The 27,101-nt window shown below is 38.5% G+C and overlaps 2 protein-coding genes across 2 annotated transcripts in view; both read left to right on the top strand.

Annotated features, from left to right (window-relative positions):
• kiaa0586 (KIAA0586 ortholog) overlaps positions 1-27,101 on the top strand; it is a 115,125-nt gene that overhangs the window by 9,571 nt on the left and 78,453 nt on the right. Inside the window, exon 9 of the mRNA XM_073827552.1 lies at positions 5,104-5,230. Coding sequence (XP_073683653.1) covers positions 5,104-5,230 — 127 coding nt within the window. The remainder of the gene's footprint in view (positions 1-5,103; positions 5,231-27,101) is intronic.
• irf2bpl (interferon regulatory factor 2 binding protein-like) lies at positions 9,714-12,527 on the top strand. The gene has a single exon (XM_073826884.1). It carries the CDS (start codon positions 9,837-9,839, stop codon positions 11,814-11,816), a length of 1,980 nt encoding a protein of 659 aa, XP_073682985.1. The 5' UTR covers positions 9,714-9,836; the 3' UTR covers positions 11,817-12,527.

The following is a 27,101-nucleotide window of genomic DNA, read 5'->3' as shown; positions in this document are numbered from 1 at the left end:
GAAACTAAATCTGCCAGTCGGTGGCGGCAAGTAACTGATTTAATTACTGAATCATATCATTCATTTGATTTGTTTAAACGGCTGGTTTATTCAGGAATAAAGCAAGTGACTGTCTTTATCAATGGAAAATTGTATCATTGACACTGACATTCATACGCAGCGACTCAGTTTTGACTTGTTTCAGATCACTTTTGATGCTGAAATAGAGCAAAATCAGCCAACAGTGTTATAGTCAGACAAGGTAAGTCAATTAATATTTGTATTAAATCAATATCTCATTTACAAACTCCCTTAAAAATCATTAAAAGCTGTCACTCATCTTAGTTCATCGCGATCTCACAAAGTTCCATTATAATCAACGCAGCTCTCTACACTGCACAATGAATCTCTTATTTACTCTCTCTACACTTTGTTTATGAAAGGATTCGTGAGATATGTCCGTGATACGTTACTCAACGTTGTAAAAACACATAGAAACCACTGAAGCTCCCCTCAGCGCAAACACAAATATGCTGATCGGGTCAATCGCACATGGTGCTCCAAAATTTTTTTATAGTCGCATGCAGTAGTTTTCAGTCGCAAATGCAGTTTGCAGTTGTTGAACACAATCTAACTGAATATTTTTATTTAGAATGTCTGTAAATATTAAACACGGATCAATTGTTAGATGTAACCAATTTTGTTTTCATTTTTAATCCTCTTTTTGCATTTGTGCAATTCTCTTTAACAGTCCTGCAGTGTGACAAATGAGTTTATAAAAGCATAAATATTCCATGTAGTCACTCAAAATAATATTAACTTATAAAACAGCATGTATTAGATGTAGAAATATGTTTACACCAGTTTCCAATGCAGTCGCTGCTTGAAATGTCATTCTTTATTCTTCTTTATTCATTTAGCCTTTAGGTCAATCTAATGAGTCCAAACCGGTAGTGCAGATAGTAAAAATCAAATAGGTGAAACAGAAGTCAAATCGTGTAGTAATGACTGGAGAAGCCTGCAGATTTTACATTAAGGGTTATGAATATTGCAGATGCCCTCAACAGCAATTCCTGTGGTCTTACCTCATCAAAGATTTATGGGTAGGAATTTTAGCTCGTATTAGACAAACACTAGCTATGTCGAGATATGCAGTTACCCTAGATGATGGCATGTTTAAAGTGGTCTGATTTTATAAATGCTTCGTATATGTATAAACATATAATTTATTTATAACATAATACTGTAAAATTGTGAAATATTTTGTTAGTTCATTCTTGTGATGCAAAGCTGAATTTTTTTGCAGCCACTATGCCAGTGTCACACAATCCTTCAAAAATCATTCTAATATGCCGATTAGGTGCTTAAGAAACATTTATTAGTAGTAGTAACGTTAAAAACAGTTATGCTGCTTATTGTTTTTGTAGAAAATGATATTTTTTTTTCAGAAATATATATATATTACCAGTCAAATGTTTTTTTTTTTTTTTTTAAGAAGACTTTTCTGCTCACCAAGCCTGGATTTATTTGATCCAAACTACAGCAAAAACAGTCCAGTTTTGAACTGTACTGTTTTCAATTTGAATACATTTTAAAATGTAATTTATTCCTGTGATTTCAAAGTTGAATTTTTAGCATCATTACTCCAGTCAAATGATCCTTCAGAAATTATTTTAATATTCTGGTTTGCTGCTCAAAAAACATTTATTAATATTATTATGTTGAAAACAGCTGAGTAGAATGTGTTGGAAAGTTCAGAAGAACAGCATTTATCTGACATAGAAATCTTTTGTAACATTATAAATGTCTTTATCATCACTTTTGATGAATTTAAAGCATCCTTGCTGAAAAAAAGTGTTAATTTCTTAACAAAAAACGCTTTTGAATGATATATATAGTGTATATAATGTTACAAAAGCTTTTTATTTCAGATAAATGCTGATCTATGGATCTTTCTTTGCATCAAAGAATCCTGAAAAGAATGACTCTTTTAAAAATGTATGATAATAATAATAATAAATGTTTATTGAACAGCAAATCAGCATATTAGAATGGTTTCTAATGGATCATGTGACACTGAAGACTAATGATGCTTTGATCACAGGAATAAATTACATTTTTAAATGTATTTTAATAGAAAGCAGTTATTTTAAATAGAAAAGTATTTTACAATATTACTGATTTTGCTGTATTTTGGATTAAATATATATATGTACACACACAAGAATGTTTTATTAACACCATGACCTACATTTGCGTTCACTGTACATTTTGAAAGCTAGAAAGCTTCTTGTCACCACTTTCACATCAACCAGCAGATGCCAGGAGAGTCTGTCTGCCCCCCACAGGGATGCCCTTTAAGATATAAATGGCAGACTTTATTATTAGTCAGTGCCCTTACCTGCAGAGACCTCCATCACTGTTGATGTGCACTGGGGGGTGGGTCACATGCCGTGCGTCACAACTTATTAGAGCAGCACATACACTCAATCCGCCCCTCTGCAGAGCAATTCTTTGCGCCCTATAATGCACTTAAAAAAACCTTGCACATGCCTGCAGAAATTAACCTGCCCAGGGTTTTTAGGTGTTCATAGCACGGTGCCATGTGTAAGAGCTGTGCTCCCGACGGGCAGCAGTCTGGCATTGTGCGCCTGGCAGCACTATTACGAGAATCCGGCCCTTGGTGAGGTGCCAGCTCCATGTTAAATGCTGACTATTGTTTACAGCTCTGTGTTTGGAGTAATTATAAAGGCAGCAGAATGGATCTCCATGCAGCCACGGGTCCCGACATTACAGCTGATGTTTTGCAGCTGTGGACGCATGTGGGTTTGACGTCACGCAGCAGCTGGGAAAGGGGATCGGAATCTGCGCCGTAACGCTGGCAACCGTCGTATATAGACCTGTCAGGAGCTGTTGATTTCATCTGTCACAGTAAACACTCCCAGAATGCAGTTGGAAAAACTACGGCCTAGAAAAATGATGACTGCTACAGTCTGGTTAATGAAGTTATTGATTTGTTTTCCATGTTATAATATATGTTTATTGAAATTTTTCTCTCTTGGGTGCAATGACAGCATTCTTATTGCTGTTTTGTGACCTTCGTTCAGTCATTTTAATATGTGACCATGGACCACAAAACCAGCCCTTACAGTCAATTTTTTGAAACTTAGATTAGGATAGGACAGTATTTGGCTGAGATACAACTATTTGAAAAAAAAAAGGCAAAAAATCTAAATATTGAGAAAATCGCCTTTAAAGTTGTCCAAATTAAGTTCTTAGCAATGCATATTATTAATCAAAAATTACGTTTTGATATATTTATATAAAATATAGAAAACAATTATTTTAAATTCTAATAATATTTACCAAATTATTTTACTGTACTTTTGATCAAATAAATGCGACCTTGGTGAACATAAGGGACTTCTTTCAAAAACATTGAAAACAATCGATAGTGAATTCCGATTTTTTTATTACAAAATAATTATAGAAAACAAAATGTATTTATGTTTTTATATTTATTTATATTTTACATGAAACTCATTTCATGTCATGTCATTTGTCCATTGACAAAACTGAAAAAAAAAAACTTTATGTCCTTTAATATCCTAATGATTTTTGGCATAAAAGAAAGATCAATAATTTTGACACATACAATGTATTGTATGCTATTGCTACAAATAAACCCATGCTACTTAAAACCATATGTAAATGGATTTTTTTTTTAAAGCAAACGTGCTTTAAATGTATCAATAATGGAAAGACAATAATGTTACAAAAGATTTCTAAATATTTGCAAATACATTTTTATTATTAATAATAATACAAAATTTTCTTGAGCACCAAATCAACAAATGTGACCCTAAACCACAAAACCAGTCATCAGGGTCAATTTCTTGAAACTGAGATTATGCATCATCTAAATAAGCCTTCCATTGATGTATGGTTTGTTAGGATATGACAATATTTGGCTGAGATACAGCTATTTGAAAATCTGAAATCTGAGGGTGCAAAAAAATCTAAATATTGATAAAATCGCCTTTAAAGTTGTCCAGATGACTTCGCAATGCATATTACTAATCAAAAATTAAGTTTTGATATTTATGGTAGGAAATTTACAAAATATCTTCATGGAACATGATCTTTGCTTAGTATCTTAATGATTTTTGGCATAAAAGTAATCATTGTGTCACAATGTATTTTCGGCTTTTGCTACAAATATACCCGTGCTACTTAAGACTGGTTTTGTGGTCCGTGGTCACATATCAGAATGATTTCTGATAGATCATGTGACACTAAAAACCAAATTAATGTATTATTGGGGTTAAATTACCAGACGTCTTACAGCACAGCTTTTTTCGCAATCATTTACAGTGATGATTGTTTTTGCATGTCTGCTCGTTCTCTCGCAGGAAACACGGTGCAGAGGGTCTGCGATACAGAAGGCTTTGTTTGCCATTGAGTCATGAGACTTTAGCTGCTCGTTTAACCGTATTCGAGAAGCTTGAGGGCCTCATGTTCCCAGTTAGCCAGACACCGGGGCCCGCTGGAGGCTTGCATGGCAGCTCCGCTGTTGTTCCAGTTGGAGGAGGCCCTCCTTACGTTGCCTTTTTGACCTTAAGCAAATGATTACGGTCAGGAGCTCTACTGTTGTTTTTGGAGGATTGAGAAATCCGTGTCCCGCGTATTTATATAGCTTTGTTTCCTTTCGTCTGCATTCCGCAGTGCCGCAGGGAGAACATTCCACTCTCCGGCCTCCTAATAGGGCTCAGGAAAGAGCGCCGGGATATTTTACATCTGCACGATATGAGGTTTCCCCCCTCTGTGTACTCAATTTGACTTTTTCCATTTACAGTCATGGGCTGACAAACTGTAAGAATAGCGAAAAGAATAACCGCTCGCTTGTGTTCAGAAACGCCTGGCGCGTATCACGTATTTACGGTCCGGGTTATTGGCACGGCGCGCTGGATTTCTGCAGAATTGATGACTAGCCGAAACACACGGGGCCTTGTTAGAGTCGCAGGCCCGCAGCGGTGTGTGTTCTGGCAACGATGAGCTGGACTGCTGACTGCGGCAGGTGTCTGGTGCCCGGGCTGATCCTTGCGATATCTTCTCTCTTTGCAGGAAATGGCAGACTTCAGGACCAGAGCCCTAATAACCGGAGGTCTCCCGAGAGATGCGCCTCGCAGTCTGTCGGGGTAAAGAGGTTTGCCATGGCAACTGCCGACAACGGCCAACCAGAGCGGTCCAGGTAATAATAGATTTTGTTTTCAGAGCAGGAAGGCACACAACCCTCGGCCTTTCGTGTTTCGCCGTACACAGTGTGTAACCATAGTAGTGGACCTACATAACTACTTCTTTTCCCAAGCCAGAGGAATGCTTTTGTTTTATTTATGGCGCTCGGTTAGGCCATCTTGTCTTTTTCGTTTTAAATACGCCCTCCTGATGTTCCGTAAGCAAGTGTCACTTAAAAAACGGACGAAGCGCACACGTGTTTCGCCCGAGCGTCTCTCGGTGCGAGAGGCTTACCGCAACTTGTCAAAACGACGGTATGAGAAGCAGTGCGCTGATGTTAGTGGTTAACACTGAATGTCTTTGTTCTTGGCCTGTGATGTAGCAAGGGAGGTTCTCAATAATGCGAACATGTTTTTGGATCCCGTTGCGAACACTTTCTGCACTACGTCTGCAAATTCATATGGGCCTCCTTGAAGAAAATTTGTCATGAGGACCAAGATCATTCAAACTGGAGTTTATATAACTGTCATGGGGCAAACAGAAGACGGTCTGCAGCTGACACTCGCAAAAAGTACCTAAAAGTATCATGATGTGTTTTTTTGGACTTGTGCAATAGTAAATATAATAGTATTTATATAAATACAAAAGTATATGAATTAGTGGTTCATCTACCATTCAAACATTTAGGCTCAGTAAGATTTTCTTTTGAAAGAAATTAATACTTTTTTTCAGTAAAGATGCATTAAATTGATCAAAAGTGACAGTAAAGACATTTTACATTACAAAAGAGATCTATTTCAAATAAATGCTTAAAATATAAGGAATAAATACTCTTATGTACTACATGTATTATGGTTTTTACAAAGCTATGAAGCTGCACAACATTTTTCAACATTGATAATAATAAATTTTTTTGAGCAGAAAATCAGCATATTAGAATGATTTCTGAAGCATCATGTGACACTGAAGACTAGAGTAATGATGCTGAAAATTCAGCTTTGCATCACAGAAATAAATGGCTATTAAAATAGAAAACAATTGTTTTAAATTCTAATAACATTTAACTAATATTAACTATATTTACTGTATTTTTTATCAATTAAATGCAGCCTTGGTGAACATAACAGATTTCTTTTAAAAACAATAAAACAATCAGTAGTGAATAATTATAGTCTATAATTATATAATTATATATCAGTACTCAAAAAGTGCATTATCCATTGACAAAACTGACTGGTACTGATGCTATGCTATTTCTGTTAATTGTTCAGTCGAGTAATTTAAACAAGTCTTCAAGTGCCAATAAAAGTGTAGCTAAAAATAGTACAAAATATTAGCATCTGTGACCCTGGATCACAAAACCTGGAAGATTTTTACATCTCATTACATGAGATTTATACATATACATTTGAAAATCTAAATGATCATTTTGACCCATACAATGTATTTTTGGCTATTGCTACAAATATACCCGTGCTACCTAAGACTGGTTTTGTGGTCCAGGGTCACATTTTATATGCTAGATGTATGTCTTTGACATAAATATGGTAATCATTAAATATGTGTCAAAGCACCATGGTATTGCCATTTTGCAAGAGGAGAAAAAAAGAGTATGTCTCATTTTCAGTAAACCTGGCTCAGTATTTATACGGTTTTGTGATTTGAAAGGCAGTTTGCATTGGTTTTGTCAAAACAGAGCATTTTAAAATAGTAAATTTGCTTTCACTACCGCCACTGGCGGTTCAGCAGCCGCATCTGTCTCTTTCTCTTTTCAAGTCAATATTCCTGTGTAACAGTAAGGCCTCTTCTAAAAAACAAGCGAGGGAGAGTGAAAGTCATACATCTGCAGGTTGCCGAGTGTTCGACACAAGATGTGCACGCACAAGCAGCTCTGGGAAGTCTCCGAGCAGCCTCTGGTTCCCATGGCAACTGCGGGGCGGTCTCTATCGGCTCCATCTGAGAATAGGTAAAGTAAATCTGCATGCATCTGGCTGCCCGCCAGCGTCTCAAATGAAAGAGCACTTTGAATGGCTGCCAGGTTTGGAGGAGGAGAGAGGCTGTCAGGCCTGCTTAATGTTGGCAGTTTGTACTTGGCAAGACTCGCCTTTTCCCAGAATCCCTCACTCTGGCAGCCCGCCAGCCACTTAGCGGAAGCTGAGAGTTAACCCCTGCGATAAGCTGGTGGAAAGCTGAACGTGGAAAACTTTCCATGCAGAGTGTGTGCGGCCGCACATGTATGTGGCTGTGTGTGTGTGTGTGTGTGTGTAGGTGGGTGGGTGATGTTCTGTTCAGGGTGTGTGTGTGTGTGTGTGTGTGTGTGTAGGAGAGAGAGAGAGTGCCAAGCCTCAGGGTGATCTGTATTCATGAGAAGACTACAGGGACAGCGAAACATCCCTCAGTGAAAGCGAAGGAGGGTGAAATATCCTTTACAGGCAGACTGCATTTAAACTACATTCTTGTCAAAATATTCAGGATTTTTTGCCTATAGAATATTTTTGTGCTATAGTATTTATATAGGTAGTATTTGTCCTTTCTAAATATTTGAGTTCTACATATGGACGTTTGCGTGTTTGCAAAGTGAAACCTGATTTCATTTTAAAGTCAAGTGACTCGCGCCAACACTGAAGATAATTTGCACAAACACTGTTTCTTTGTGTTGTTAATTTGGAGCACAAACCAACTGCATCAGGCTCATTTACACCATCCGAGTCACAAGCACACAGCACAAATACTGTGCAAATTGTCTCCAGTTTTAGATGCTGCCTGCCATAGCAGTAGTGGATATTTTATCCTTTTGACATCCAAATTTAGGCACTTTAATTCTTGATGCACTGTATATATAATTTTCAGTGGAGGGAGAAAATCACGTCCTCAGATTTGGCTCCTGCCTTACTTGGTAGTTATGTGTTTTTGCTCGGATAAAGCACGGCTTCTTTCCTTGCCAGCAGAATGCAGGGATTGCAATAAATGGCATTTCTCCTCTCCTCCAGACCTCCCTTGCTTTTTTTTTTTTTCCCTTCGCTCGGTTTTTCCACCCTCTCGTGTTGTTGTATAACAGGATGGGTTTTTTTGCATCGTCTACGGGGTGTTGTTAAGCAGAAAACAGACTATGGGAAAGGGGCTTTTAGGGGGCAGCGTTGCGAAACTTCCTTAGTTAAAGGTAAACATTCAGAGGCTGATGTATATGCAGAACTCCTGAAATAATTATATTTATCAAATCACTTAATGATATCACATCTGCAGTAGACGTAAACATTGTCAATGTTTAAGGAAGTCTATATCATTATTTCAGATGGGCAAGATTGTCTTTTGTTTAATATGTCCACAGTATGCTTATTTTTAGTTTAATTCACACATGCATTTTGCTGGTGTAAGGGTTTTTATAACATGATCTTGCATTATTAATAGTACTGCAGAATATCAAGCTTATGGACATTTTAGAAGCAGTAAGAACAGACGCTCTGGAAGAAACATGAATACCTCAGATTTTCCACCCACAACTCTGGCTCTTGTATTCTGAGTGCAAACCGCCAGCGAGTTATGGCAAGTAGCTTGAACATTTATTTATTTATTTTTATGAGCATGTATATTCATAAATATAGTACATATTTTTCATTACTATTGTAATCAAATATACAATTTCAGTTTCACTAGTAACATTTCATTTGATTCTAATATTCACTCCAGTAGTGGCGATTGTCTATTAATTAGTCATTTATATTTTTTCATTAGATACTAGTATATATAACTTTTACTACTAGTCATTATCTATTATATATTTATATGAAATTGCTTTTTTTTTGGACATTGACTTTGTCGAATGGAATCTGTTTTTTAGATATTCATGGTGTCTATAGAGGGTTTGCACTTACATCACAATTTGGTTAGTTACCCGGATATGCGGCCATATTGGCGAAACTCGGATGTAAACAACAGCATGAATCGCATGGTTAGTGTACTACTGAATACGTTGTCCTGCTAATTTATGCTGTCTAAACCACAGAAAAAAACCTGTTGAAGCTGCTAAATCAAATAGAGAAGAACTTAGTAAGCAGGAAAGGGTGCAATATTTTGATAAACTAAAGTTAATAGGTGGTAAAGGTACGTACAAGCAGTATTAAATAAGGTTTAGCATTTATTTTTAAATGATTATTTCCTAGATACATCCCGGTACTTATTTATTAGGAGCTATAAAAAATGCAGTTTACCAGTAAATATGGAATAGTTACTTGCCACTGTTGTGATGATGATTACAAGCAAAGAAATAAATAGTAGCCTACATAATGAATAAGTACTGAATAGATACTAGTCACTATTGCATTTACCTAAAAGTGCTAGTGACATAAAAGTAGATACTAGTATGTTTTGAACGATAAATGTTTAAGCGGCTTGCCATACATGGTGGCGGTGCGCGTTTCTCGGTCCATTCAGAAGATTTGTTAGGGAGTGGTTAGCGCATGCGCACTCGCATGGCAACAAGTGGCTTGTCATTTGTAACAGAAAAAGGAACTGCGGAACGTGGTGCTGACGTCACCGGCCCAGCCAGGTGGCATTCCGAGAAGCAGAAGAGGCGCATTCGCCTCCTAGTAACCGTATAACGGATCCGAGAGGAGCAGCTCAACATGTCTTCGGCGCAGGTCTCCTCGTCGAGGAGACAGTCGTGTTATCTGTGCGACCTGCCGCGCATGCCGTGGGCGATGATTTGGGATTTTACGGAGCCCGTGTGCAGGGGTTGCGTGAACTACGAGGGCGCGGATCGGATCGAGTTTGTTATCGAGACGGCGCGCCATCTGAAGCGGGCTCATGGCTTCCAGGAAGGGAGATCCCCGGGTCCCGCACCGCCGCCTGCGGTGAAAGCACAAGCGGGCATGTCAACGAAGGAGTCGGTGCAGATGAACCATGTGGACGGCTCGTCTAAACAGCAACAGCAGCAGCAGCAACAACAGCCCGGCTTGGACCGATACGCGCTCGGAACCGAGAGGTCGCGCTTTGATTATTCCAGCATCGGCGCGCACAGACTTCCGAACGGGCTCGGCGGACCGAACGGCTTCCCTAAATCAGACGACGGACCCCCCGAGCTGAACCGACAGAGCCCTAACTCGCGTCGGAACCACGGGCTAGTGGCAGTGTCGGGACAGATGAGCGTGCCGCCGAACCTCCTCCCGCAGACTCTCCTGAACGGCCCACCGTCAGCGGCGAGTATAGCCCAGCACAGCCTGTCCGGACGAGCCCCTCCAGCCCCGGCCAGCATCGGACCGGCGCTCGCGCTCTCTGAGCAAGGTAAAAGACCCGGTTCAGTGTCCAGCACGGACCAAGAGAGAGAACTAAAAGAGAAGCAGCGTAACGCTGAGGCTCTGGCTGAACTTAGTGAAAGTTTGAGGAACAGAGCAGAGGATTGGGCAAACAAACCCAAGATAGTGAGGGACACACTAATCACACTTTCCAATTGCACTCCATTTGATGTGAGGTTCAAGAAAGACCATTCCCTTCTAGGTAGGGTGTTTGCTTTTGATGCCATTTCCAAGCCCGGCATGGACTATGAACTGAAAATCTTTATTGAGTACCCCAGTGGATCTGGTAATGTGTTTTCCAGTGCGTCCGGTGTGGCTAAACAGATGTACCAGGACTGCATGAAAGACTTTGGCAGAGGGCTTTCCTCTGGCTTTAAATATCTGGAATATGAGAAAAAGCACGGCTCGGGTGACTGGAGGCTCCTGGGCGATTTGCTCCCGGAGTCTGTGCGTTTCTTTAAGGAGGGGCTCGGGGGCGAAATGCTGCCCCAGCCTTACATCGACGCCAGCTGCCCTCTGCTGCCTTCAGCGCTGGTCAACATGCCCCGGGCTGTGGCATCAGGCAGTGCCCTCAGGACTGGCGTGCGCAAACGCAAAGCCTCCCCGGAACCGGACTCGGCAGAGGGGGAGCAGCAGAGACAGCAGTGGATGGCGAGTCAAAGTGAGGCGCTCAAGCTGACCATGGCATCTGGCTCATTCGCAGCCTCTCACGGCGGACCTCCGCCCCTGGGCTCGGTGCACTCCAGCCGAGCCACCCCACCCGAATCGGCCCCCCAGAACGGACAGTCCCCCATGGCTGCGCTCATGTCGGTCGCAGACACTTTGGGTAACGCGCACTCACCAAAGGACAGCAACTCAGTGCACTCTACCACATCCACCCGACACAACAGTAGCAGCCCGGTCTCCCCTGCCTCGGTGTCCGGACAGCGGCGTTTGGCCTCCCGGAACGGGGAGATCAGTCTGACGGGGACACCTTCTCAATCGGGTTCGCATCAGGGCATGGATCAGGTGCACCCTCAGAACATTCCAGACTCACCCATGGCCAATAATGGACCTTTGTGTTGTACTATCTGCCACGAACGTTTAGAAGACACACACTTCGTCCAGTGCCCGTCAGTTCCCAACCACAAATTCTGCTTCCCGTGTTCCCGGGAGAGCATCAAAGCGCAGGGGGCCACAGGAGAGGTGTACTGCCCCAGCGGAGAGAAATGTCCCCTGGTAGGGTCAAACGTGCCTTGGGCTTTCATGCAAGGCGAGATAGCGACCATTTTAGCCGGGGATGTGAAAGTAAAGAAAGAAAGAGACCCTTAAATATAAATATATATGCTTCCTGCATCAGAAACAGACAAGTGAAGCGAGTATATTTAAGGTTGTGTTTTAAAACCTAGTGCGCTGGCTACAAAGTCAACATTTGTGGGCATGCATTTGAATGCCCAAAAATGCTAAGTGGGCAGCACGCTCAGTTTTGAGAGACAGCCTACTTGTTGTGAATATTGAAGTTACAGAAATAGTCCAGTGTACAGAGACATTTGTTTTCCTCCACGAAGGAGGAGGATGTGTGCGTGGAAACATTTTTTACGGCACTTTTACGGTTTACGTTAACATTTCTATTCAATTTCATACTTATTTTCCACATCTACATGTACAATCCCAAGCAAAAAAAAAAAAGTTATTAATGAATACACTTTTTTGTGGTAGGTATAACAAATGAAGTAAGTCTAAGAGAGGGCATTCTTTGTTTCTTGATCCCGTCTGTTTGTTTGTTTTTTTGTGTTTTTTTAGTATGATCTTTAAAACAGCGATTTTTAATTTGTATCCCGTGGTCTGAGAATACAGATATATTTTATTACGTGTTTTCATTCTCTCTTTTTGCTTTAAAGTTGCACGGATGCTTTAGTAGAGCAAAAAATACTGTAAATGAAAAATGAAATGCTCTGTTTGTTTATACATATTTCTGTAGTAACAGAAGACTTGTAACGTGCCTTGGAGCTGAGTAAATTGTAATAAATTCATTGATATTAACTCTTTGTGCCGTGTTAATTTGTTCGGGTTAGAACTGTCTTTGATATTTTCGCTGGGAAAATTGTGGTTTATTAAGCTTCCTTAAAACACATATTTTGTAGTGTGAATTAATTCTTTTTCCAATCACTTTGCAATGCTATTTTTTGTTTTTAGGTTATTTAAAAATATAAAGCACTCAGCTAAGCACTTTTCTCCGTTGTTAAGCGTAACGGTGGATCGAGTGTCGCACTAAGCATATCCGTTTCATTGCTTTGTCAGTGCCTTCTGCATTCATGTCATTGTTTTTGCTCCAGACAGATGTAGTCTTGCTACGCTGACCTAAAAAGTCAAACATTTGATGCAGCCACAGGGCATGAAACATCCATTCAGCACTCCCTGATGGGTGTCACATGGGGTAGGTGCACTGCTTGTTTAACATGTGGCGTCTTTTCGTTACTCCCTTAGCAACAAGTTCCATTAATGGCTCCCGATAGAAGCTGTTTTAATGCATATGCAGGAGGCGTTAAAATAGCGCACAATTACCACACACTGTGTGTCTTAATCTGTTATGCCTCAATTTAGGAGCTGTTAGCTGTTCCCTCTCTCCGTGTGTCAGAGTATTTTGGTGCGGGCAGGAAAGCTGGAGAGGGAAAATGCTTGCACATGCCTGAGATGGCCCTGGGGATGTATTCCTCATTTAGAATTCAGCTGGTTGGTCATGTGACTTGTCAGTCGTACTCTTGCATTGGCTGCGGGAGCGAGGGAAAACAGTTGGTGCGTGGCTGTTGCCATGACTCAAACTAATGCTCTTTCGCAGACAAATAGAAGGTGGCACAATTCATTCATGGCAGCCGGCCATGCAAGAGCATCCAGACCAAATAACGGGGGGGACGTTAAGGTCAGAGAACAATGCACATGCCAAGCTATCTAACTGAAGTGGGCTCTGTGCTTGAATTCTGTGGAGGCCTGTGGTGCACATCCTGTAGGTCGGAATAATTTAAGCGGGAGCTAGAACAGTTTTGCACTAACCAAGTGTTATTTATTTATGTATTTTTGATATATAAAGGTCATGTACAACACTTAATGTTTTTTTTTTTCTTTATCAGCATTTTAAATAATATTTAAAATACATGGTATTCAATTCAATTGATATATTAATGTCATTTAACAAAATGCAGCTATTTTGTTTTAGAATATAGCATCACCTTTCTCAAAATGTAAAGGTGTGTTTATTAAATGTGGTTAAAAACATGATATATGACACATTTAAAAATTTTAAGCACACTAACAAGTGTTTGTAGAAATATATAAATGCACAGTCCTAAATTCAATTTTTTGCACAGGCAATGGCTCTTATGAGAGCACAATAGATGAGAAAGGCCATTTAGTTCCATTTTGTATAGTACATGATCCATAATCCATCTGAACCCAGTGTAGAGTTTCGTTGTCGTGCTTTGTGGTGCATTGCAGTGATATTGTCGCTGCTGCTCTGTCTGTGAGGAATCAAAGGTGTGGTGTCTGGTTCAGGATGGAGTGGGCTTCTATTGTCATGCTAAAACCGACTTGGGTTTGAGGTGCCCTTGGCTCTCTCTGTAATCACCTGGGTTTCAAGTTTCAGTGCACATACAAAGAAAAAAAATAAACAGATACGCCAACCCCACCCATTAGAGAAGGCGGGGGTCTCACTTCCTGTTTACTACACACGCGCTTCTGTGGTGTCTTGAGTGTGTGTGTTAAATTCTGCACCTTTTCATGGAATGCTTTAGGACACAGACAGCTGAAAGACGAGGAGAAGAGTCTTTATTGACTTCCAAATCGCTGTAAATGCATAAATATTAAAGCGATCTCATAGCGTGTGATTATTTTTGAGTGGCCGTTTGAGGATAGAAATGTTTTCTGATATCAAGGCAAGCACAAATCGAAATACTGGCATTTATATTGATGCATGCACTGATGTATTTGAATCTTTTTGCATTATATACTATGATTGATTTATCTGTGTTGCACCAAACCATCTCAGAATTGTTATTAATTTCTAATGTGGTCGCTCGTCTGTTTCAGAACATTTGTTTTTGGTCGCATTGTAAAATCACTGCAGTCTGTCCACCCTTCGCTAGCCAGGGAAGCCAGCGGCTTCTTCCCCTCCTCCAATTCCCTTCATCCCCATAACACACACACACACACACACACACACACACACACTTCTCTCTCTCTCCCTCCCTCCCTTCAAGGGAGAAGTTTCCAGCGGATAAAAATACAGCCACTCCAAAGGTTACGCTGCAGTGCCATCGTGCACAGTTGCCCATGGTAACAGCCTTGTTCAAAACATCATTTATTCAGGAATGTGCGGACACAAAGAGTGGAGAGGTTCAGCGTTAACCCTGCGTGTGCCGGCATTTGCCTGTCTGCACTTTAGTGTTTTTAGAAATGCTTTTAGAAAGATTTTTTTTAAATACAATACCATTTTCTTGTTGATATTGTTAGGGTTTTTTTGCAGCTGGAACTCAGAATGTCAAATATGTCACTCTGGACCACAAAACCAGTTGTAAGTAGCACAGGTATATTTGTAGCAATAGCCAACAATCAGTACATTTGTATGGGTCAAAATGATTGATTTTTCTTTTATGCCAAAACTTATTAGGATATTAAGTAAAGATGATGTTCCATGAAGATATTTTGTACATTTTCTACCATAAATATATCAAATCCTAATTTTTGATTAGTAATATGCATTGCTAAGAACTTAATTTGGACAACTTTAAAGGCGATTTTCTCAGTATTTCTCAGTCCAGATTTTGCCAAATATTGTCATTTCATAACATCAATGAAAAGCTTTGTTATTTAGCTTTCAGATGATGTATAAATCTAAATAAAAAAAAAGACCTTTATGGCTGGTTTTGTGGTCTAGTGTCACTTATTGTCTCATTACTGTTGATCTTCAATCTCAAAATCCAATCGACAGCCGGTAGTTTCTATCATACGCTTTTTTTTTTCTTCATTTTTTTGCACATCTGTTACACTTAAGGTTACTTTACAATAACAAAATGTTTTGTTTCACAGCTTTCCTATAACTTGTTTCCTAATAGCGTAGGTTATAGCATCTGCGCATATATGCAAAAGTATTTCAAACATTTAACAGCACATTTTCCCAATCATTGTCCAGAATAATAACTGTTTCCAAACAGGTATCCTAATAGTCCTCCCACAAACAAATTTGATTGGTTGCTTCAGTGTTATGAACAAAGTAATGTTTTTAAACCATCCAATGGAGGATGATTTAGTGTTGCACTATACAGAAATAGATATTTCATTGTAATTATTGATATATTGTTTGCCGTTTGTGTCTGAACATATGGCTTTAGAAGTTAAGTTTTGATTTTGCCTGTGTTTTAACTTATTGCATTAAAAATAATAATCTTTATCTAACCGGTTTCCTTTTAATCTCATCCAAACAAACAAAATATTATTTTTAAAGCGCCACAATAGAGGAATCAACTTGCCGAATGCCTTATAGCATCTCTGCATATTAAACTAGTATATGCAAAAGTATTTTAACCATTCAACCGTGTATTTTCCCAAATCATTATCCAGAAATAATAACTGTTTCTTAACAGGTTTCCTAATAATCCTTCCCCACATAAATTTATTGGTTGCTTCAGGGTTATTGACAAAGTAATGTTTTTAAACCATCCAAGGGATAGTGAATTATTGTTGCACAGTACAGAAATGAATATTTCATCGTAATTATTGATATATTTATATATTATCGCACATTTGTCTGTCCATACTGCATTACAAGTTAAGTTTCTATGTTGCTTGTGTTTTAACTTATTGCATCAATTTATTTATATTGCATATAAAAATAATGATCTTTTTCTAACCGGTTTCCTTTTAGTCTCGCCCAAAAAAAAAGAAATATTTTTTAAAGCACCACAACAGAGTAATCAACCTGCCGAATGGCTTATAGCGTCTGTGCATATTAAACTACTATATGCAAAAGTATTGTAACCATTCAACCATGTATTTTTCCCCCATCGCGTAAATGCGTTCCTGGCTGTGATATGGCATTTAACTCTCTGCGCTTGTGCTTGTTATTTAGCGGCAACGGAGGTGGGGGGATATGTGCAAAAGGGTTATTCCCATTTTGTTTTCATTCACTGTGCCTCCGAGCACAGCCATTTATAGACGGTGATGTCAGCACTATCTTCCATAGCCCAGGGCCTCTTTGGCACATAATGTATGCAATCTCAGACATTCCATTCCTGCCTGTGTGCTTCCCCCCTCTTTCTGCAGATATTAAAGGCGCAGAGGGGGAATTGATTTTCTCTCCCGCTTTTCACTCCTACTCTCTCGTTTAGCTGCTTTTTTTTATTTTCTAGCACATTTTGGAATAGCATGTTATTGTTAGTATGATTTTAATGTGTTCTCTATCAATTCTCGCAATCGTTTATTCTTGGTAAATTCACACTTTTGTGAAGCTGCTATTTACTAAGCCTCTATTTTTAACAAATCCTTATATAAGAACATACGGCTCACGAAACGGACGCAGCTCCGGTCTACCCTTGACTAATGGCATGTGGGTTGTAAAACAGGGGGTCGTTTTGGCAGCGTTTCAGATGTTTTTCATTAGCTTGTAAAGGACATGAATTTTCGGATGGAATTCCAATTTGCATTTCAAGGCCAGTCCCTCCTTGAGGGCCAGAGCCTGTTACAGCTTCCTGTAGATTCCCGCCGGAGAAGTAGCGGGGTGGGGGGCTAGTTTGGGGGCAGGGGATTGTTTCTGAGCACATGAAAATGGACTATAGGGCACCATGGAGACTCCATCTGTCTTGAAAAGCTCGCAGGCTGGATTGTTCAAGGATGGTTTCACTTGATTGATCTAAAGAGAACCCGCTGAATACCTGCCGGAGTGCAATTTTTGTATCTTTCGACTCTTGACTAGGTTTTATGCATTTAAATCACCGTGCTGCATTAAATGACACACATTTGTTTTGACCTCCGCCGCATTTTTCTCAAAAACCACTGAGTGCTAAACATTCCTTCCTTTATTTTCACTTTGCAGACGCACTGGCTGGTTGGAAGGAAAGGGTTAATTTGTAACCCACGGGCTCTTGGCCGGCTCGCTGGAGAAATGTAGCCCCCTTTCATTCTATGGGTTGTTTACACGACTGGCAGCCATTTTAGACTGGAGCTCTGCTAACACAGAGCGGTCTCAGGTTTCGTAGGCTCTCACAGTGCAGCGAGTTCAGTCAGCGGCTTGTTCTGTCATCCATCTTCCATCGGGGGCCCTTCCCCCCCTCACACATTCTCACACACGCACACGCACACACACACACACACACACACACACACACACACACACACACACACACACACACACACACACACACACACACACAGTCTCTCTCATTCTACAATCTGGTCACCATCCACTGTACTCAGAGAGCTGTATGTTGTATAAGTGCTCTGTTGTGTATTAAAGCAGTGAGCTACGTGAGGCTGTACATTATAGTTTTTCCTAAATTAACGGGTGTTCTTCTTCGGTATAATGCATCGCTGAAGTGTTTATTATTTGCAACATTATGATAAAAGACAACAATTTTAGTTGAATTTATCATCATAATAATAACAACAACAAACATTTAATGTATTGGTAGGGTTTATTAATGATAATCGCAATGGATGTAGCTTGACCAACTGTTTTATTACACCCCCCCCCCCCAAAAAAAATATGAATGAAAATAAATAAATATATATATATATATATATATATATATATATATATGAATGACAAAGGACTCTAAAGATTATGGTTATAATAATATTATTGATAGATTATAAATGATTAATACTGTTTTTTGATATTCATTAATAAAGCACTATGAAAAGGTAAAAAAATTATTTTTTTCATGTTTTCTATTGTTTATTTTTCTACATTACAGGTTATTGCAATAACTGCTGTTTTTTTTCTACTTTTCCATGCTTATTAATAATCTTAATATAATATTAAGTTATAAATGATTAATACTGTTTTTTTTTATTTTGATTGTTGTTTTTATTTATTTTTTTATACTTTTTCGGCTTTGATATTCATTAATAAAGCACAATGGAGATTTTTTTTTATACTTTAGTTTTTTTTTTATTTTAATTTATTTTAATACAATCTTTTACAAATTTTCTTTTTCTTTTTTTATATTACAGCATGTTGCAATAACCGTTCATGTTTAATATTATATTAATATTAACTAATAAATTCTATAATATTATCACTGTTGTTGTTTTTTTTATTTTTTGTAATACTACTTTAGCTTTGATAATCATTAATAAAGCACTATGGAAAGGTGCTCTGACAAAAAATCATAAACAGAACTTTTTTTTTTAACAATCCTTTTTTAATATGTGACCCTGGACCACAAAACCAGTCATAAGGGTAATATTTTTTTGTATTGAGATTTGAAAAGCTAAACCATAATACATAACATGAAAGCTGAACAAATAAGCTTTCCATTAACATAGTAGTTTGTTTGTATAGGACAACTATTTGAAAATCTGGAATCTGAGGGTGCAAAAAAATCAAAATCGAAAATCACCTTTAAAATTGTTAATGAAGTTCTTAGCAATGCACACTACTAATCAAAAATTAAGTTTTGATATATTTACGGTAGGAAATTTACAAAATATCATCATGGAACATGATCTTTACTTAATATCCTAATGATTTTTAGCATAAAAGATTGCTACAAATATACATGTGCTACTTAAGACTGATTTTGAGGTCTGTTTTGTTTTACATTACAGGATATTGCAATAACTGCTGTTTTTCCCCACTTTTTCACTTTGAATTGCTCTTTCTCAAGGCTTTTCTTGTATCCTGTGCTCTCGTTTGCCCTTTTTTCTCAGTCACTCAACCTTGTCTTGTCCTAAATCTGAAAGTGCATGCTTTCACAGAGCTGTTAAGGGATCAGGATTCTGTGTCTGCATTAGTATCTGTCTGTCTGTTGCCTTGATCATGTACCAACAAACACAGATGATCTCACTGGGCCAAAACCATCAGTATTAATAGCAGCGAAACTCCCATGTAATGAAAACCTTCCCAACGACCTTGTGGTGAAACCAAAGGTTGTCATCTATCTCAGATGCAGCTGTGAGAAAAGGACAATGGGTGTGGTTTGCCCACTGAAGGGGTCTAATTGGAGGGCTCTCTAAAGGTGATGTCATTTATTTGACTATGGTCTTTAACTTTAGCACTCTTGCTTTCCCATCACTCAGGCCTTTGAACTATTATTCCAGACCTTCTGATTGGATCTAATCAGGTGTTCCTCTGTGTAAAAAAACAGCAGCCCATCATCATCACTCCCAGTGGTATCATCTGCTTTCATTAGGAAATGAATAAGATTGATCAACCGAAACCTCCTGAGCTGTTTGTTACGATCATGTCGGCAAACACATCCTCTATTTCCGAAATAGATTTAGCCTTTTCTAGAATCAATAAGCGTGTATGGTACTGTATGAAAGCAGCTCATTTGTTTCAAATGATTTTGTGAGCATGTTGATATTTGTTCTGCCTTGAGTTGAGCAGACTTTGACCTTTTCCGTTCGGTTTGATCAGCAAGTGTGATCAGTTCAGTGTGCAAGTAATCAGAAGGAGTAGATCAGTTCAATAAAAATGAAAATCACCAAGATGAGTTTGTTTATTTATCGGAAGAGGTTTGGAGAAATTTAGCATTGCATCACTTGCTTTACAATGGATCTATTCAACTATTCGAACTAGAAGACCTTTTCACTGGAGAACGCAATATTATGGATAGAGGACTTAACAACATGCAGCTTTAGTTGATGGACTGGAGGCATGTTGTGAATTATTGTGGTGTTTTGATCAGCTGTTTGGCTTCTGACAGCACCCATTTCTATTAAATCATGAAAATAATGCATAAAATTCCCAGTTGTTCTAAAATAGACTTAAATTGTTTAGGTAAAGTTATAATCCTTTGATTTTGGTGTGAATTTGAGTGAAATTCACCTAAAAAAGGTTTTTATTTACACTTTTACCCCCATAATAATAGTATTTTTATATGGAAGCCCGTTTCCGCCACTGAATCAAAATAAATAAAAAAAGGTTATTGCGACTTATCTCACAACTCTGACACTGCAAATTCGCAATTGTGAGATAAAAAAGTCAGAATTGCGAGTTTATATGACGCAGTTCTGAGAAAAATTTAATTGCGAGATACAAAGTCAGAATTGTGAGATACAAAAAGTCGCAATTGCGAGAAAAAAGTTCTGACTTTGTATCTAGCAAATCTGACTTTATAACTCTATAAAAGTCAGAATTGTGAGTTTAGTTGACGCAATTCTGAGAAAAATTTTATTGCGAGATACAAAGTCGCAATTGCAGGATATAAACTCACAACTGCAAGAAATAAAGTCAGAGTTAGCGAGAAATTATGCAATTCCGAGTTTTTTTCTCGCAATTGCGACTTTGTGTCTTGCAATTCACTTTTTCTCTGTCAAATGCGTCAGATAAACTCGCAATTCTGACTTTTTTTTCTCAGAACTGTGAGTTATAAAGTCAGAATTGCTAGATACAAAGTCAGAATTGCAGGATATAAACTTACAATTGCGAGAAATAAAGTCAGAATTGCGAGATATAAAAATGTGCAATTCTGACTTTTTTTCTCGCAGTTGTGACTTTGTATCTCGCAATTACATTTTTCTGAGAATTGCTTCATATAAACTCACAATTCTGACTTTTGTAGAGTTATATAGTCAGAATTGCTAGATACAAAGTCAGAACTTTTTCTTGCAATTGCGACTTATTGTATCTGAGAAAAAATTGTGAGATACAAAGTCACAATTGCGAGAAAAAAAGTCAGAATTTATATCTCGCAATTCTGACTTTATTTCTTGCAATTGTAAGTTTATATCCCACAATTCTGACTTTGTATCTAGCGATTCTGACTACAACTCACAGCTCTGAGAAAAAAAAGTCAGAATTGCGAGTTTATATGAAGCAATTCTGAGAAAAATTTAATTGCAAGATACAAAGTCGCAATTGCGAGACAAAAATCAGAATTGCACATTTTTATCTCGCAGTTATGCCTTTATTTCTCGCAATTCTGACTTTATAACTCACAGCTCTGAGAAAAAAGTCAGAATTGCGAGTTTATATGACGCAATTCTGAAAAAAATTTAATTGCGAGATGCAAATTTTTATATCTCGCAATTCTGACTTTATTTCTTGCAATTGTGAATTTATATCCCGCAATTCTAACTTCATATCTAGCAATTCTGACTTTATAACTCACAGCTCTGAGAAAAAAACTCAGAATTGCGAGTTTATATGTCAGAATTGCTAGATATAAAGTCAGAATTACAAGATACAAAGTTGCAATTGTGAGAAAAAAGTCAGAATTGCGAGTTTATATCAGCAGTTGTGTGTTTATATCTCACAGTTGTAAGAAAAAAAGTCAGAATAGCGAGTTTATATGACGCAATTGCGAGAAAAAAGTTAAAAAGTCGCAATTACCTATTTTATTTTTTATTCAGTGGTGGAAACGGGCTTCCTTTTTTTTCCCTTCTGCCAGCATGTCAAGAATGGAAAACATCCAGTTATGTTCTAAAATGGCATTAATATTTAACACTACTCGTTCCAACAGCTGAAATCATGTACTGTTGGTACTCCCTGTTCGTTTCTCCCTGCATTTTATTCCACTCTTCCTCCCGTTTTGTTGACTACATTTTTGCAGTGTATCCAGCTGATGCCTGCCATGTGCTGTGACCTCAGCTCCTCGCTACTGATTGGTTAATAGAGACTTTGACAGTGCTGCAGCCCGACCGCCACCAATACCCCCTGCAAACCAAGGTGTTTCGGATGGGTTCAGCCGTAATCACCTTCCTCCTGTCACCTGGGCTGAGTGTGAACCCCCCCTCACCCATCCCCCCCACCTGTAGCCCATCTGTTGCGTGAACGAGACCCGTGATGGTGCTTCATTACAGAGTGTTAGAGGAATGTCAACAGCTGTACCAGACTTCCCTTCACACTTCCAGACTTGAAATAAGTAAGGGGAAAAAGTATGTGTAAATTGTTTTCGCAGATGGCTTATTTCGGGCTTGGCTGTGATGATGTTCACGCCAATCTTGAAATGGTATAACACTGGAATGCTATTGAAATTCGACTAAAGAATGAAAGAATGTCATTGACAAACTTTCCTTTGTAATTTTTTTTCACTGCAGGCCTCAGTGCTCTTAAGTCGTGACTGAATTTAAAACAGTGAGGCCATTGATGGAATTTCCATTGAAGTAGATGAATATTGAAACAATGAGTCTTTATGTATTATAGCTGTTATTTTTACATTAAGGTGCAATTTTTGCTCCTGGAATTGATTTCCAGGGGTATTGTTTTTTTTTTTTTTTTTTTTACATTCATGAGGGCAATGTTTATAATCACCATACTATGTTGTCACAGCTCCAGCATTTTCAGCGCTGACTAATCTAAGTGCCTCTGATTGGCTAATGCATTCCTAAGTTCAACAGAAATGCGTTTGATTGTCCTAAACAGTTAAACTGCCTGCTGTTCCTCAGAAAAATCCTTCAGGTCCCACAAATTATGTTTTTTCAGCATTTTAGTGTATTTGAACCCTTTCTAACAATGGCTGTGTGATTTTGAGATCCATCTTTTCACACTGAGGGCAACTGAGGGACTCATATGCAACTATTACAGAAGGTTCAAATGCTCACTGATGCTTCAGAAGGAAGCATGATGCATTAAGAGCCAGGGGGTGAAATACTTTTTTAATTTAGTACTGCCCTTCAGAAACTATAGAAGATACTTACATGTTTCCCAGAAGACAAAATAATTACATTTACCCTGATCTTCAAATTCAAAAAGTTTTCACCCCCCTGTTCAGGACAAACAAGGGACTCATGAACAACTACAGCTGTGGATCAATCAGGTAACAACATAGTATTGAGAATCAAGTGTATGTAAACTTTTAAACAGGGCAATTTTTATAAATTCAACTATTATTTTCTCCTGCAGACAATATGTCAAAATCTTTTATGTGAAATATCTTATTCGGCTCAGTACTGAATAAAAAGGTGTATGTAAACTTTTGACCTCAACTGTATATATAGCTCCGGGCAAAAATCTAATAGAAAAGTATTAGCTGCATTATTTTAGGTGTCATTCATGTTGATAACACAAGTCTTGTGGGACGAGTTAAGCTCTAAAATGCTTAAAGGTTTGTTTAAATCCTTAACTCCAAGTATAGGAAATATCAACAGTAATGCTTGCCTTAGCTTTCCACCATTTTCACACGCAGCCATTAGTGGAGTAATATTACCAAACCCGTGATTGGCGTCGTCTCTGACATTTTCCACAAATGCCGTGTGTGGCGCGCTGTAGTCTGGCATGGCATTAGATTGTGTGGCTCTCTGTGTCTTCAGTGTGATTAGGGGATGGAGTCTGTTCTTTAAATAGAATGCCAATGAAGGAGTGCATGGTCTGATTGGCAGTGGCAATGTATAATTCAGTTTTCAACCCCCAGGATTCAGAGCGAGTCTGTGTTCTGATTACTAATCAGCAGACACGGTAACTCTCCCCACCTCCTCTACGGCGAGAAGCCGCGACCAGCTATCAGCTGCTGTGTCTGTCATGAACTGTTGCGTGCCAATCTGGAGAGCTCCACTAAAAGAGGCGGGAGGGGGTGAGAGAAGATGCCTGTTACCATGGAGAAGGAGACGTGGGGTGATGGTGGTTGGTTGTAAAGCCTAGGTCTTTTTAGTCCCCTGATATCCGTGTTTTTTGTTTCCTCTTCTCAGAGCCGTTCTGAATACCCTGCGGTCCATGGGAAAATACAGTTTCCTGCCGTGTAGAAGAGACTTTGTGACATTTTTTTGCATGTGGACGGCTTCTGTAGGATTGCATTTGTCAGTAGTTAAGGCTGTAAAGTAATACATTTCAACATCCAATTTGTATCCAATGGTTTGAAGAATAGGTGACCTGTACAAAATATCCTGTTAGGTTTACAATAAAAAACAGCAGCTATGGTTGCCAGATATTCAGTGTGGTGACATACTAATTTTAGTATATTGCATACCATATAACTGGCACCTATTATGCAAAATTCAGTCTTAAGTAGCACAGATGTATTTGTAGCAATATTCAAAAATGCATTGTATTGGTCAAAATTATCGATTTTTCTTCTATGCCCAAAATCATTAGGATATTAAGTAAAGATCATGCATGGTCCATGAAGATATTTTGTCAAAGCTTAGCAAAACTAGTAATATGCATTGCTAATAACTTATTTTAGACAACTTTAAAGGTGATTTTCTCAATATTTTGATTATTTTGCACCTTCAGATTCCAGATTTTCAAATAGTTGTATCTCGGCCAAATATTGGCCTATGCTAACAAACCATACATCAATGGAAAGCTTATTTATCAGCTTTGAGATGATGCGTAACTCTCAATTTAAAAAAACTGACACTTATAACGTTTTGTGGTCCAGGGTTACAAATGTGTGTTGACAGTGTGTGTACACAATCAGCCTACAATGATAAATCCACCTGTTCCTTTTTAATCTCCATAAATCATAAATCAGTGTCTCAGAACAAGCCATTTGCAAAATTTGTAAAATGTGATGTCACATTTTACAAGCCCCACCCACAACTGTTAACAGTTGATTTCTATGCTTTAAAACACATTATTTTGGGGCGATTTACATGATAATCAAAACCAAACAGATATTATTTTTGCCAGAGTATCTGAGGAACTAGCCATAAAGGCACAGCCCTATTCTGGAAAAGGGGGCGGGGAGCAGCAGCGTCAAAACAGCATATTTCTGCTTCCACTTAAAATAGGCTTTTTAAAATGACATAATAAATGATCTGTGGGGTATTTTGAGCTGAACACATTTTGGAGACACCTGAGTCTTACATCTTGTAAAAAGAGGCATTATAGGTGCACTTTAATGTTAATATACCAAGCTAGCTAAACCAAAAACTGTATTTTACCTTAAAATGTAAATGATAAAACATATAAACAAAAAATGTACCATAAAACACCCTAATGTACAATACTGATAACAAAAATAAGAACTAAATTATTTATTTGGTATAAAACATAATCATATGTCATGCGATATATGGGGATGTCTAGAAAAGTCCTTTTAATGGTAGATTATACGTTGATTATTAGTTTTTACTTTTAAAAAGTATAAATCTGAAAGGATCTGTAATATTGCATATAATGTGATGTCAGCTGTTTACAGTTTTGTAACTTGGTATTGTAGCATTTTCACTGTATTTTTATTGTGGGTTACTTTTCTAAATATATTCATTAGATAAAATGGGTGAAAAATGCATATACAGACTATCATAGCAACTTGGGGCTCTGTACACTTGATTTAGCAAGTAATCTGCAAAAAACCTTTTCTTCAGAAAATCTGAAAGTCAGGTTTTATGCAACAGCTGTTGTTTTTTCCACGTCAGTGATTTTAGTAGCACTCTAGGTGTGATGAAAAATGATGGCCTTGATTTTGTAAAGTGAACGTTTTATGCCTATATTTTACTGCTATCTGACTGTGGAGGTCGATTTATGGTCAGCATCTATCTCTTGTTCATGTTTTCTCACTGGTTTTGGCCATCTCTGTGCTATCCATCATATATCTCACATCTCATTGTGATTCTGTTTTTGTTCAGGAGCCAAACCCCTTTTTGTTTCATCTGTCTGACCCGTTCACATTTCTGGTAATCAAAACCAGAGCCCCGCTCCAGGAGTCCAACGTCCCACAAGCCCAGGAAGGAGCCACTTGCCTGGAGTGAATTCTGGCGGTTTGGTTGGACTTATTCACATTCCATGGCACATTTTTTGTTTGAGTTTGAAATCTTGCTGAAATGTGGGCCAAAGAGTACACTGAATCCACTACGGCTTTCTAGCTTTCCTTTTTCCCACTTTCCACTTGTGTCCTCAGCATTTTACAGCTTCCCAGAAAACATTGCCCAGCTTTTCCCAAATTTAAAACCCATTACTGAATCTTAGCCAGTGGCTAAATCAACCTCGTGTTCCCATGTTGTCTGCACGATAATCAGATATATGTAATATCCACAGAGGGAGTTCAGAGTGAGGATGAGTCATAGCTAATGCAGGTTTAAATCAGAGCGCTTCATTCACACCCCTGAACGCCTGCGTCGTCTTTTTAAAGGTTGTGATTTGCTCATTCACACACTTTCGCTGGATCCGCTATAGTCAGGAGGACTCCTGCTGGTTAGTATGTGGAATTGCAGGCTGCTGCATGGATTTGGGGTTTTGTTCGGATGTAATTGCATTCCTACTTGGTTTGAGCTCCTGAATAGTCTATTGACTGTACTATCTCGGCCCTTTTACTTCATCTAAATCAGCGTCAAAAGAAGTCACATTGTGTCGATATTTCCCACATATCTCTGAAACACACAGGCACCACCAAGACGCCTCTTTATTGATTATTGGTTCAGATGAACAAAACAGTTCCCTACAAGTTCACCTCCTTAAATGGCACCAAACAAAGTCAGCATGAAATCAAAATTGATTGTATTTGCTTTAATAATACATAT

Source organism: Garra rufa, chromosome 21 (genome assembly GCF_049309525.1).
Source record: "Garra rufa chromosome 21, GarRuf1.0, whole genome shotgun sequence".
Lineage (NCBI taxonomy): Eukaryota > Metazoa > Chordata > Actinopteri > Cypriniformes > Cyprinidae > Garra > Garra rufa.
The sequence above is the reverse complement of the archived record's forward strand: the minus strand, read 5'-3'. Positions and strand labels throughout refer to the sequence as shown.

Coding starts and splice junctions, on each gene's coding strand:
- irf2bpl (XM_073826884.1), top strand. CDS start 9,837: ATGTCTTCGGCGCAGGTCTCCTCGTCGAGGAGACAGTCGTGTTATCTG.